This window comes from Rhamphochromis sp. 'chilingali' (genome assembly GCF_963969265.1).
Source record: "Rhamphochromis sp. 'chilingali' genome assembly, chromosome: 9".
NCBI classification, from domain to species: Eukaryota; Metazoa; Chordata; class Actinopteri; order Cichliformes; family Cichlidae; genus Rhamphochromis; species Rhamphochromis sp. 'chilingali'.
Genome location: NC_137936.1, coordinates 17,400,418 through 17,415,054, shown reverse-complemented (window position 1 = coordinate 17,415,054; position 14,637 = coordinate 17,400,418). Strand labels below are relative to the sequence as shown.

General features: G+C 40.3%; 1 protein-coding gene across 1 annotated transcript in view; it reads right to left on the bottom strand.

Annotated features, from left to right (window-relative positions):
* Positions 1-14,637, bottom strand: part of LOC308403241 (low-density lipoprotein receptor-related protein 1-like) — a 105,463-nt gene that overhangs the window by 53,636 nt on the left and 37,190 nt on the right. The window contains exons 4-6 of the mRNA XM_080892509.1: positions 10,182-10,301; positions 9,475-9,603; positions 9,094-9,357 (exon numbers count right to left, since the gene is read on the bottom strand). Of these exons, the coding sequence (XP_080748635.1) occupies positions 9,094-9,357; positions 9,475-9,603; positions 10,182-10,301 (513 nt within the window). The remainder of the gene's footprint in view (positions 1-9,093; positions 9,358-9,474; positions 9,604-10,181; positions 10,302-14,637) is intronic.

The following is a 14,637-nucleotide window of genomic DNA, read 5'->3' as shown; positions in this document are numbered from 1 at the left end:
GCTGAAAAGTTGTCCAAATTGCACAAAAAACTGGGCTGAAAAATCAACGGCAACAGTTCTTATGGAGTGATGAATCTATATTTAAAGATGGGTTCAGCAGAGAGGTGCAACACTGAGTGTCTAAAGCCATCTGTAAAACATTTTGCAGGCTCTGTCATGGTTTAGGTCTGGATTTCAACCTGTGGTGTTAGGAATCTTGTCAAAATCAATGGAATTGTCAATGTGGAAAAAGGAAAACATCTGATTAGCAAGAAATGATTCCAAACACAATAGATCACTATCAGCCACGGGTCATAGGCCTCCCCAGGGCTCAGACCTCAATATCAAAGCAATGTGGGATCATCTTGATAGAGAACAGAACAGAAAAGGCAGCCGGCATCCAAAGAAGAGCTTTGAATGTCCTTTAAGAAACCTGGAGAACTATTCCTAAAAAATACTTAAAGAAATTGCAATCTCTCAGGTCCTGTGTCAGGTGTCTGTTTCCTAATGACTAAGTTACTCCTCATATTATGTAGATAGTTTTTCTTAAGCCCCTACACTTTTCTTTTTTTGTCCTCTACTTGTCCACTTTCCTCAGATCCTTTTTTAGGACATACTGGACTGCATGTCGAAATGTGCCAAGTCTTCTACAAATTTGGGAATCTACTTGTTGGTGCAGAAATACTAGTTTGTGATTCTCTGTCAAAGACATCTTGAAAGCCTGGAGACCTATTGCTCATCACTTTCAAAAATCTGAAAGTCAGGCTCCATGGAGGCCAAATATTATGCAGTCTGTGCAGGGGGAACATATGACAGATGACTGACTATGAAATCAGCCATCTTCATGCAACCGACCAACATAAAATGATTTTTCTTTGCTCTTAGTCTCTTGAGATGCCACAGAAACAAGCTGTGAACATAACCCTTTGCTACTTTTTTACCTTTACTTATGCAAAACAGCTGAATACTTCTTCCAGCACCAGCAAACGTACCTGTAAATATTCATTTTGGCATGGCAGATACAAACTATGCATATACTAGGGAGAAAGTAAGAGAAATCCTGGTGAGGCAGGCTTCACATATCACAAAGCCTGTATTTTCACAGCTGCTTTGGCTCAGCTCTCCACAGAACTATCCTAACACACTCTACGCAAACACTTCGTATGTAGGGCTAAAGTCATACTGTAGGGGTCCTTGGCCACGCAGCGCTCGGAGGTTTGGGTGGTGGTGTAACATGGCAGTATGTTTACCAGAGTGATCAGGTCCCCGTGCTGACTTTAGGGGAAACCTGAGGATCAATTTTTTTCAACCAGGAAAGAAACGTTTGGGTTCGGGAAATGATGGAGCAGATTCCTTAGTATAAGAATGCAGTAAAAGTGCCCATAGTGAAAATTCACCAGCAATGAACCAATAAATCTGTTTAAACTCTTGTTTAAAAAAAACATAACTCACATTTTTTGTGAAGAGCTTAAAAAAACAAAAGGAAGGCAAACGGACCACCTTCAAATATTTTGAGCCTGAACAAAAGTGGAAAAGGGATAAAAGAAAAATGCAGCAGTACAGAGAAAGAGAAAGACAAAAAAAAGTGAGAAGAGAAGAAAGATGGCGAGGGAGAGATCTGATTTCCACTAGGGAAACTTGGCAATTGTGCAGCAGCATTTCTGAGGTTTATGGAATCAGCGGCCGTAAGTCCCAAAGGTGCTCTTAATTTTTAACACAGAGTTCTCTGTTTAAATGCTTCCAGCTGCCTCACAACACCGATTCCCAGATTAAACCCTGGGTAAACAACTGAGGGAGAAAAGAGGAGATTGTGCAAGATTACTGAAAACCATGAAAAAAAAAGGTTTTCCTACACCTCTGCTGAGCAGAAATGGCCTCAGCAAAGCCACAGACTTTTCTATCTCCTCCCATTCTCCTCTCTCTCCTCCTCCATGCATCATCCCCCATTCCTCCCCTTTGTCTGTTCCCCAGAGGTGGGAAAACAGTCTGGATTCATTAACTGCAGCTCTGTCTGTCTGAAACTATGCTATAAAAAACAGCACCGTATAATTGAAAAAACAGAAACAGCTGCCTTATTCATTTAGCCTTCCTTTCTCTAAACAACTCATTTTCTTCGTGTTTTCTTGTTCGTAGGCTGCTCCCCATTGGTCTAAGAAAAACAAGTGCATGACTAGCTAATGGAGTTAAAATTTATTTCTAGGAGCTCAACAACGTTTTACACAAGCAACTGCGCACGTAGTAGGGCGGTCACGGGGCCCAGCATTGTACTACGCCGCTAACAGAAGGACGCATTAGCGTGCTTCTATCAGTATCATCGCGTTTAAAGCGGCGGATATGGCTTTGAGACTTCATGGCTGTCAATTTGAAATGTTTGAAGCTTTAACACCAGTCCCTCATACTGCACAACCCAGTCCCCGTGTTAAATAAGAAAAAATGTGCAAACTAAAATGAGTGAGGCGGGTAAAGGAGCAGAAAGGGAGCGAGGGAAACTTAAAGCTAACCAAGTGTTGAATGGAAAGACTTAAAAATGTGCTGACTGGCTTGCCTTTTAACAGCACATGACCCTTTAAGGAGATTTCAGGCCAGTGTCTGTCCTAAGCAGCGTACTGTAGCTGGTTGTGCAAGGGTAGCAGGTACTTTGGCTCTTAGAGTACAAGCTGAGATGAGGGGGGCTTACTGGCAGCTCCGGGATCAGCCCTCCTGTGCATAGCATGAAGCATCAAAGGCTGATTTTTAGTAAATGTAAACTTATCTCTGTTTGATTTCATTTGAGCTCTTGGGTACCAGTTTAGACTGTCCTGCTGCTCTAGCGTTAGCTCTGGATACTTGATTTGTATTTCGCTTCAGTTTCATATTTGCTTGCTTAGTGTCCTTGTTGTTTCCGTCTGTCCTTTCAAAATTTCAAGAAGTGTCTCAATCTTGAGTAAAGTAAAACACATTCTGGACCACAAATCACTCCACATTCTCTATTGTTCCCTGATTGCACCGTATTTGAATTACTGTGCAGAGGTTTGGGGCAATACTTACAAATGTTCGCTATCATCAATCTTTATATTACAAAAAAGGGCCATAAGGATAATCCATAAAACTGGTTACAGAGATCATACAAATCCACTATTCTTAAAATCAAAAATTCTAAAATTCACAGATCTGGTTCATTTTCTCACAGCACAAATTATATATAAAGCAATAAATAACCTGCTTCCTGACAATATTCTAAAAATGTTTTCTAAAAGGGAACGGGGATACAATTTGAGGGGGGAATTAAATTTAAAACATCCTCGTATCCGTACAACATTAAAAAGTTTTTGCATCTCTGTGTGTGGAGTGAAGCTGTGGAACAGACTAAGTAAAGATATGAAGCAATGTCCAAGCATGGCGCAGTTTAAAAAGCGGTTTAAGGATATGGTTTTTACAGGGTACAGGGAAAAGGTAGAGATTTGATAGGGTGTTCTTGTCTAATATTTTCATGTGTGTGCGCATGCACGGGTTTGTTGGTATGTGTATATGTATGTATGTGTATATGTATGTATATATATATATATATATATATTAAATATATATAAAATTGTAGGTTGTGTATCCTTCAGGTGTTAATGGGGTTATTGAAAATGTGTATATGTGCGTATGTGTGTATATACGTAGGTATGGATAGATAGAAACATATATGTGTATATATTAAAAAATAAAAAATAAAAAAAAATAAAAAATTACACATAACATATAATGTAATTACAAGGAGGTATTTCTGTAGTCTATTGATACTAGATAGTGGAAAAGGGGTGGGATTAAATAAGCTTATGCTTCTTCCTGCTCCTTTTTGAACATGGACGTTATTTGGAGTTGTGGTTGCTCGTTTTCCTTTTGTTTGCTTTGTTCATTTGTCTCTTTTAATTCTATTTTTTTTTTTTATACTTTTTCAACATGTTCAAAATAAAGATTCAATCAATCAATCAATCAATCAATCAATCAATCAATCCTTCCCTCTGTCACGTCTTTCTGTGTTCCCTAAAAAAGGGAAATATGTTTGGTATTTGTTTTTCATGTTACCATGTCTCCTTGACAGATTTTGTGTGTACCACAAGTTTTGTCAAGTCAGTTTCCTTTAGAAAGGTTTCTAACTGAGAGAGTAGACGTGGAAGTATCTGTGTCGCAGTCATAATAAGAGGAACTGTAAATAAATACTAAGGAAAGGTGCTTCTGTCTGTGCTTCCTTTATAACATCCTTTAGCAGAGGATACACTGGACCATCCTTCATGAAAGAGGATAATGCCATCCCACCATTCATAGATAATTGACAAAGTTGCGCAGATCACCTGCATGTTAATTATAAATGCATTTTCCATTTCGTGCCGTAACCTATTGATATGGTTTGAATTTTGAACAGGCTGATAAACGCGCAGCTGATCTCTGAATGCCACGCCGCTGCTTCTTGGTAGTTACATATTGAAACATTCAGATGGCTCGTAGTAGATCCTTTACCGGACAGAAGCAAAACAAAAGGGTCAGGTAAGGCGTGCATGTTGTAGTCCATCTGCTGGATGTTGTAGTTTCGACACAGCAGATATCTGACATCGTGCTGTTAAGGAACCTAGGCTGAGTAGACTTAGCCTTATCACGTCTCCTACACACCTTTCCTTCACCTTGTGACATTTCCCATTGAGGTCAAGGAAAAGTGTTCTATAGCTCATGCTCTCAGCTTCTCTGTGATTTCTATTTAAGCCTTAATTCAGCTTTGTTAGTTTAGTTAGCTTTTAGGGTTTTTTTGTTTGTCATCTTTTTTGGCAGCTCCTTTTATTAACATTTTGCTCACAGTAAAGTTTACTCAGCTTTCTGAGTGTTTTTTCGGCCTGTATATTAAAAGGATAGTTGTTTTCTGCAGAGCCACGGTGTAGAATAAATGGTGCAGAACAACATACAGTTTATTAAATAAGAAAGTGCTGAGATAAACGGGGGAAAAAAATCATCAAATGTTAAGGAGGTATTTTTGCAACTTTCCTTTTTAAACAATCCTCTGACCTCCATCATCGTACATCAAACAGGAACAAAGGTTCTAAAAATGTAAATCTTATTTGGAAGGCTCCAGTAACAGGGATTAACGCCATGAAATTTAGTGCGGACATTAATGTGCCAGAAAGATGGATCCTACACTGCAAAATCCCATGATTTTTCCTCAAGCTGAGCAGGAGGCAGATGTTTGTGGGTGAAGCAGGGTGAAGCAGTAGCAGCATTACTTTGTAGTACTTTTGAAGTAGTATGATTATCAATATGCATATTTGTTATATGCTTTAGTTTGTGCTTTGTGTATAGGAATGCTAATTATTATAGCACACTTTAAACGTGCTGCATCATGGCTATAGACTTGTTCTGTCATCCCATTAAAAGTTTGCCTGATTTTAAATTTGTTTATTTCAGAAATTTGTGAGTACAAAAAAAAATAAATAAAAATAAAAAAGGCAATGTGGCTAAAGAGAGTGACAGTGTTCGCGGGTGGAGACACATCTGGACAACTCATCTGTGAAATAGTGAGGTCATGAGTCACTCTGATCACATGTGCGTCATTTCCTATGTTAATCCCTGTTACTGGAGCCTGCTGGCTCCTTTGACGTTAACTGTAAGTGTAAATCTGCTCCTTCCTCCTTCCAGCCTGTACAAAAGATGAAGTCTGATGGGCAGTCCCTTCAAATCATCATGTGGAACGGATGACAAAAACTCTTGCCCGTTTGTACTGTTTATTCTTTACACGGCTCAAAGTACACAGCCATAAATGTTTGTTTTTAAAGTCATTATAGCATAAAGATCTACACATCTTTCCATATTATGTAGCTCATACCCAGCAACCCTTTTGTGCCTCGGATATGCTTGCTTTAATTCAGCATATTTTGATTTGCCTCATTAGCAACCGAAATGCATTTTCCATCAACAACAATGACACAGAAACCACAATACGGTGACAAGGATACAGAAAAAGCAGCGCCCTTCGATTGCTTCCACATTTACAGCATCTCTAATCCTGCATCATCTGTCATGCATATCCTGTCCTTGCTCTTCAATGCAGCCAGTGCTCCATCTTGTCAGTGCGTGGGTGCGCACACATGTGTCTGTGCCTACAAACGAACACTGCAGTGTGTGGGCGTGCATGTGCGTGGAGGACAGGCGTGAGGAAACCAGCTGAGGCTGATGGAATTTCCTTTATGGAAAAATAAATAAATAAATAAAAAATGCTTCTGGTTCTTAAATTGGCAAGTCGGTTGTAAGGTTCTGGTTACAGCTGCACAATTATAGCAACTGTGATAATTCTTGTTTTTGAATGACTTTGATCATAATTATTATTATTACTACTCTCAAATACTGTATCCTTAAAGGCAAGCTCTGTAATGATGTGGCACTTTCTGTAATTTTGAGATGGGCGTTATGATGTACTGATGTGCAGTAATGAGCTCATGACGAATGTAGCAATAGCGAACACACACAGAGAAATGCTTTTTTATTTAGTTTTTTCTACTCTGATGATAAAATCCCCCATTTTTCCTGCTCTAAGCTTGTCTAGTATCATCTGGTTTACAACTAGCACATTTCCAAAAGACAGCTGCACCACATTGTGTGTGCATGTGGAAACCAGAGCTCGCCTGTCTGTCACTATTCTGCTTCTAAACTTTCTATGACGGTCGGCGCTGAGCAAGTCATTTCTGTCATGTTACTTCATTCTTTTAGTCACATGGAAAAGGAATGTGGAGAGAGTGAGAGACAAGTGGTTGCACTCCAAGCAGATGTGAGGGGAGGAAAAGGAGAAGAACAAATCTACATGCTACATTATTCAATAGGGCTGCTTGAAGTCCCGAAATCAAAAGTAAAGTGAAAATATGTGAAAGTTCACACAAGGAAGACTGTCTTTAATGTGCACCCTCTTTCTCATTTTCCGCTCAAATTCAGTCAGCGGACTGAGGGCGTTCCCCTATTTCCCATAAACCGATTCGATTTTGTCACGACCTTCGTGAGCACATTATCTTCCTTCTGTTGAATTTTAAAACTCCTCATTTCCCCTGCTGCTGTAAGGAGCTACTTAGTGTGTCAGATCCCCTCCAGTTCTCATCAGAACCAATATCCAGAGGTCTGCTCGCTAAGCTCATCAAAAGTCCTGCACGCCCTCCCATCTCTCCCAGCCGGTTCTTCAATACTTCTCATTCCTTCATCGAGTTACAGCTCTGTTGGCGCCGCTCAGCAATTATAAAGTACAAATGAGACGTCGCGTACTTCTTCGACTTTCTCTGGTGCACTCGCAAAATAGGCTCGCTTTCATTTTAGCCTTCCCTTAAGGTGACGGTAAAAGATTGTGGGGAGAAGCACGCAGTTTATTTTCCGAAAATAAACGGAACGGCAAAGTGAGGGAGAAATTCGGCGTTGTACTGATTCAGGGCCAAGTCCCCCGATTAATGTTTGCAGCTACGAATGATTACAAACCACCTGTCGACCAACTTCCCAAAAGATGTTGTAATGAGGCATCGCAGGTGGCTTTCTCAAGATGAGATTTCTGTTTTTGTCGCTCTGTTTTCTTCTGACTCATTGAAGACAAGCTGCCCGAAACCAAGCCACAGTATGACTAGAAACAGGGTGCGAAGCAAAGGAGCGATAAAGGGGAAAAAGACGGTAAGAAAGACGGTGTGACTGCTTGACCTGCAGGGTGTCTACACTCAGGAACATGCAAGTTCTCATGTCTGTATTCAGTGACTCTCCTCAGGTTTTGACTTTTAGTTTCATTTTTACACAAGTAAGGACTCTACAGTGTTTTTTGAAAGGAGACTTAAGCCATGGAAAAATACAGCTGCTTCTAATGTGTTGCCATAATATCTATGACTGACTGTGCACAGAGCCGAGAGAAGCTCAGCCCAGCTTTTGGCCCAGTTTCCGGACATTTTTTTGTTACCCTATTTACATTGTGTTTTAAGTATTTATTTACCCCTCTGATATACACTTTCATGTTCTTTAACCTTTAAAAAAAAATGACCAAAAAACCCCCATTTGAAAACATTTTATTCTTCTTCTTCTAGCAGACATCTCTCTCGCTGCCCCGAACATTCCTTCCTCCTCTCCTCTTTCTTTGTCTTTGCCGGGCAGTTTCCACCAGCACCCTGCTGGCCAACAGGACCAGACAAGAATTTAACTGGGCCCTCAGCTGATCCGGTATGGAAATCTTACAAATGAGTCACATGTTTAATTTGGCAAAAATTTTTATGCCGGGTTCACTTTGTGACACAAGTGTTCCCGTTTATCTGGGCTTGAGACCAGAACTAAGAGAACCTGTGGCTGACTTTGGTGGGACCGTACTAATCGGATTAAATTGCCCCAAGGTGTACGACAAGCTCTGTCAAACTGCCATCTGAAAAAGTGGATGGATGTTTATTTGTCTATCTGACAAAAACATGGGTGTATGTTCATCACACAGAAAGACGCCTAAATCACTCCCAGATAACAATGTCCACCTTGCTGCAGGAGAAGTAGTAAGTAGTAAGTAGTAATGGATATCTGCTATGTCACAGCTAATGCACGCATTACATCAACAATTCATTTTAATAAGACCTGCATGTATAACGGAAGCACTTTTCTATGCAAAGCTACAAAAATGCTGAAACGTCCCTCCTCCTCTTCATATAAACCAAGAGAAAAAGTCTAATTATCATTTCTGGAGTGTAGTGCACGCCTGTGTTTTTGACTATGCAAAAGGCCTACAGAAGAAAACTGAAAAGCCAAAGCTTAAAAGATCCCAAGTGGTTTGGCAGATTGCTATGTAGCCACAGGTGGTGTAAAGTGTGCCTCACTGAGCTAATTACACTGAGCAATTACAGCAAAACATTTTTACGTTGAATTGCTGTCAGAAACAGAATTACAATACAAACACATAAATAATACATTCCCATATTAAAGTGTGAGTAAAGTGTGAGAGAAGGCTATAGAAGACCATTTTCTGGTGCACGCTCTGGACTATGCAGATAATACTGTGCTGAGTTTTTGGAGCAAGTTCTGTAGCTCATTGAATAATTTGAAAAGCATTTAAAGCGTAATTTGAAAACATTATAAACATTAAATGGTTTAGCTGTGATGCTGCGCTGTACTTACGGTGCAGGCTGAAGGAGATATTGATGATTCTCTCGTCCGTGAAGCTCTTCAGATTGGGGATGAAGGCACATTTGAGGTTTGTGGACGAGGGGGAGTCTCCCACATGGATCCAGCAGACCTTTTCCTCAGCATAAAGGAAGTCCATGGCGGTGGTTTGTTTGGTGCTGGTAGACAGCAGATTGTTGACTGTGGTGCCGCTCAGAAAGGTGGCGTTTATGTTCTGGGAATTGGCGATCAACAGGACAGGAAGACGCTCTACTGGCACTGGAAAGAAAGACGGACATAACTAAGAGTAAACAGAAGGAACACGAGGAGATCATCAATATGCACTGAGACAACCTGCTTCACTCTACAGTTCTACTGCTGCCTGACTGTACTCGCCATTCTTGGCCTTGCAGGAGCGGTTGTCTGGCTGAGACAGGTAGCCTTCCACACAGGAACAGGTGTAGGATCCTTCGGTGTTAGTGCAGTTCTGACTGCAGGTCCCGTACAGGCTGCACTCATCAAAGTCTGAATCCAAGAAACCGCAGATGGTGTTATTAGTCAGTAAATACACCAAATAGCATCAACAGCTCAGAAATGAAAGGACAACATAAAAGGATAAAAACTTGACTGTATAATTTTAAGAAAAAATGCTGATTAATATTTACTTTCAGTTTCCTTAAGCTGGCAAATACATCTCTCATTTGTTTTTCATGTTCCCACTGGCTTCTAATTTCTTAAAGGTGTGAGTATTTGTAGATAGACACCAGGTTTGTTGCAAAAATAACCATGATATAAATGGGATTTACAAGTGTTGCTCATCATTGCCAGTAAGTCCTCCAAAAACCTGCCAAAATGCAACATTTTCAAGACAGACTTTTGCAGGAAATGCTCCACATGTTTCTCAGCACCCAACCCACCCGCACTCAGTTTGGCTTCTATAAAACCTGAATAAACTTTGGTTTGGCTTTGTAAACAACATGTTTATTACTAAAAAAAATGTGCGCATAGGACAGAAAGATGAATCACAGACTGTTTTTCTGCCGTGACACGATGATTAGACACTTGCAGTCCATACTTGACTATCGGAATTTATAGGAACTCACCTTTGCATGTCTTTCCATCTGGGCTGATCTCATAGCCAGTCTTACAGTAACAAGCAGGCCCTGCCGGAGTAACGGCACAATGTTCCTTACAGCCCATGTGAGAGCAGTTGGTGATATACTCTGAAATAAAAAGAAAGAGAGCAACGGAAGAGAGGAATGATGAATAAATGAACACTAAAAACAAACGACAGCTTTTAATCATGTTCGTCTCCTGTTACTTATATTGCTACTGCACTGAAAATGCTTCCTCGGTGGTTTTAACGGGGAAAGGGATTTGTAATAATTATGCAATAATCCCTTCAACATATCACTATACACTCAGATATTATACTGTGATCACTCAGCTTCCGTTCATCTCGCTCAGTACTGTCTATCAGAAGACACAGAGCTTAGAGAATGTCATGGTCCTGGGTCAGTGACCCAGCGCTTTTAGTTATCATTTTCTAGTTTATGATGATGATGATTATTATTGTTTGAGTTCTGTGTGTTATATTTGGTCTGCCTTTGAGTCTGTCTCTGTCTATGGTGTCACCCCATCTGTTTGTGAATCTGTCTGGTTAGGTCAATGTCTTGCCTGGTTCCATGTGTCTGAGTTTCCTGTTTTATTGTGAAGGTTTGTGTCATATGTGAGTGTGCTCAGTTACGTTTCCCCTGTCTCGTCAGCTGTGATTTCTCCCAGGTGTGTTCCCCTTCTGTCTCTCATCCCTTGATTACTGCCGTCTGTGTATTTAAGCCCTGTGTTTCTCTGTGTCAGTGTCGCGTCGTACCCTCATGCTGTGTGGATTTCCCTGTTTCTCTCTCCTTGTGCTTTAGTTTTCCCAGTTTAGTTTATTTTGTATTGTTTCTCGTGGCCAGCAATAAAGCTGTGTTTTTTGAGTTCATCCCCGTGTGTGTGAGTTTTGCGATTGGGTCCTCATCCTGCCTGCCACACAGCGATCCATGACAGAGAATGCCTGTAGGTATCAGGCACAGGTGCTGCTGAATCTGCTATCGTACGCTTTCTTTTTAGAGCTCAGCAGGGTGCTTAACTGCATAAAATCTTGATGTGCATTGCTAAATTGTTCAATTTCACCCTCTGTGGCTTCCTCCCGACTGTGAAGAACATAAATAATGGGCATGAAAAATTTATAGTCAGCTCAGTTATATCATCAGTTAAGACACTAGAACTGACAGACGTGATCTACAGTTTCCTTGGCTGCTCTGTGCCTCAACATGTCCCTGAAAACAAAAACAACCCAAAAAAAACCCTCAAAAATAAATCAAATCAACAATAACTGGAAGTAAGATAAAAAAAGAGTCAACAACAAGTGGTTCTCAGTAGAAAAATAGATACAGGGGGGTTTATTCAAAATATGACTGTGTTTGTGTAAATGGTACAAATGGTTCCCATTATAATTCTGCTGTTGCATTAAGGAGTTTTCAGGATCAAACTTTGACTGTTCAGCTCAACGGAGGAATCATGAGACTTGGTCAAACGAATGTATCGAACATCTAGTAACAACTAATGTACCAGCCTCGCCCTAATATGACGAGAAATGTTTTAAACTTACAGAGACAAAACTCAAACATACGTATACAGTCATATGAAAAAGGTTTTCGCACGACTCTGTGCAGTCCTGTGAAAAACTAAGCACACTCCATGTTTAAGTAGCTTGGCAGCAATAATTTGGAAGAGTTGTTTCCTATATGACTTCATCCGTTTCTCACATCATAGTGAAGAAATACTGGGCCATTCTTCTTTCCACCATTGCTTCAGTTCATTGAGGTTTGGAGGCATTCGTTTAAGGACCCGCCACAGTATTTCAGTCAAGTTGAAATCTGGACTTTGGGTAGATTTTAACTTCATTGTTTGCTTTTTCAGCTATTCTGTTGTAGATATGTTGCTGTGCTTCAGATCATTGACTTGTTGTATGACCCATTTTGGGGAAGTTTAAGCTTTCACAAAGCATTTGACTCCAGAATACTTTGGTACACAGAGGAGTTCATGCCCAACTCAATGATTTCAATGTGCCCAGGTCCTGTGGCTGCACAGCAAGCCCAAATCGCCATCCATCCACTACTGTGCTTTACTGTTGGTATGAGGCATCTGTGCCTATATGCTGTTTGGACTTTATGGTTTGTCACATTACCCTTGGGTAATTCAAAAGTAGAAAGTAAATTTAACAGCAGTGCCAAGTGCAAGTGGCGAACTGATACTAATGATTACAGGGGTAGCTGCAAAGTAAACTCTAAATTGGGAGAAATGTAACCCATTTCACTAAAGTTATTTCTCTGGAACTCTTAATCTTCAGGTCAACTCAAAGGTAATGCTTCAAATCACTAAAGTATAACATATATATTCTAGTGATCTTAAGTTTGATTGTTTTAGTTCTAAGTGAGTAAGAGAAGAGACATAAAAGAAAATAACCAAATATTCCCACCTAGCATTCAAAATCAATGTCTCAGTGTTATCACAGACCATCTCCAAGGCTACGTACACGTCTGAGATAAAAGAGTACAAACATAACATCAGGAGAGCTTTCAAAAGAGCAGGGAACACGCCATGAGATATAAATCTAGACATGAGTCATAGTCAAACAAACGCACAGCCATGTCAAACCAAGCTGAGATCTATCAGTCACAAGTGATTCACTTTTCCCAGAAACACTGGAAGACTCTTCACACTAAAAAAAAACACCTCTAGAAAGAGAAGAGGCGCAGTCAAAGTGTCGCATTTCTGAGACAAAATCCCACGAGTCTGTCGCAGTGCTGTGCAAACCTCTGAACTACTGACCGAATGAATTTCTTAAATAAAAAATAAACTTCATCTGTAAGCACTAAGCGGGAAACAGAGAAGAAACCACACAAATCAGCAGATTTTTTTGGTTTGTGCATTTTTAAAGATGTTACCCCAGACCCCTACATGAGAAAGGGATGAATTCCCCCGTGTAACCACTGTCCTGCTGACAATCCTATGAATACACCAGTCTTTCTCCTGCTCTCAAGAGACTTGCTGGGACAGCCACAGTTGAAATTACAGACATGCTCGGAATTTTCCAAAACAAGTCTGAGCGCCGAGCAACTGAGATTAGTTTAGAAAACCAACATGGGCAACAATGTAAACAACCTACGGTGACAGACACGGCAAAATATTTATTTTGAATTACATAAAATGCAGAATGCAACCTTAAAATCAGTCAGATGACTCTTAAATGTAACACCTGATGTCTCAAAAAAAAGCTTAAAAAGTCATCAAATAAAGATGCAATTCCAACTTTAACCCTTAAGTTTAACTTTAACCCCAAGTCACAGGCCCCAAAATGATTTCTTTCTTCTTCTTTCTTTTTTTTAATAGTGCAGAAGGTACCCCTGGATACAGGGGCATCCCATATGTTGACAGAGTTTCATCACAGTTATGAGGTGAACACACACACACACCTACACACCCACACACACACACACACACACACACACACACACACACACACACACACACACACACACACACCCCGTAACGAAGTCTAGCCAACCTGAAAGCGCATGAAAATTTGATGCCTCTCCCAGTGGCTCTTTCTGTGTTTCTTCAATAAATATTTAATCCCAGCTCATTTTTAACTAAGAGTATTGGGGACACCCAGAAAAGAATAAAGGAAAAGAATGACAGACGGACTCTTAGGTGAGCGAGGTGGTGAGCAAGACGACGAGGTTAGATATTTAGTTCAGAATCTAAGAAGCCAAATCTCACAGCTTTGAAACGAATATTGAAATATCAATTAAATATTTTCATCCAGCAGGAGTGGGATTTTTGTACAGGCTGGATGTGAGAATGGCAGGTTTCGGTGTGTGTCCTCCGCAGTAAAACTCTACCATTATTGACAGCTACGATTATTAAAGACACTCCAGAGGACAGGTGAGTGATGCTGGGTTTGTGATGTGTGCTGACTTTTGACCAGCGCCACATAAAGCAGTCTGATTGATAGTCCATCATCAATTCTGTTCCTCTGCTGACCTTTAAGTTAAAGTCCCCAGGTTGAGTTCCTTTTAGATCTTTACCCTTTCCTCCAATAATGTAAAAGTGTTTTGCACAATTAAATTCTATTTTTTGAAGCTCTTTTGAGCTCAATCAGCAAATTCTTAAAAAAGAAATGTCACATTCCTTGGAGTCATCATAAATTACTTCCCAGTTTCTGGTTTCAAAATGACTGCTTCCCTAATTCAAATCATAAAGACTTTAAAGCTCTAAAAATACACACAGCCGCAAAATACAGCACACAGAACCGGTGGGAACATACGCAGATGGCAGCACAATCCAATGTTATAACATGAATGTGGTAAATCAACATGTTGCTGCGATGTCAGCGGTGCTTCACGGCGTGCACATATCATGGGTGAAGACTGTACAATAAATAAGTAAAAAGACAGTCAGACACCATTAGTTTCACACAGATCCACATCTGTAATATTAACCTACACAGTC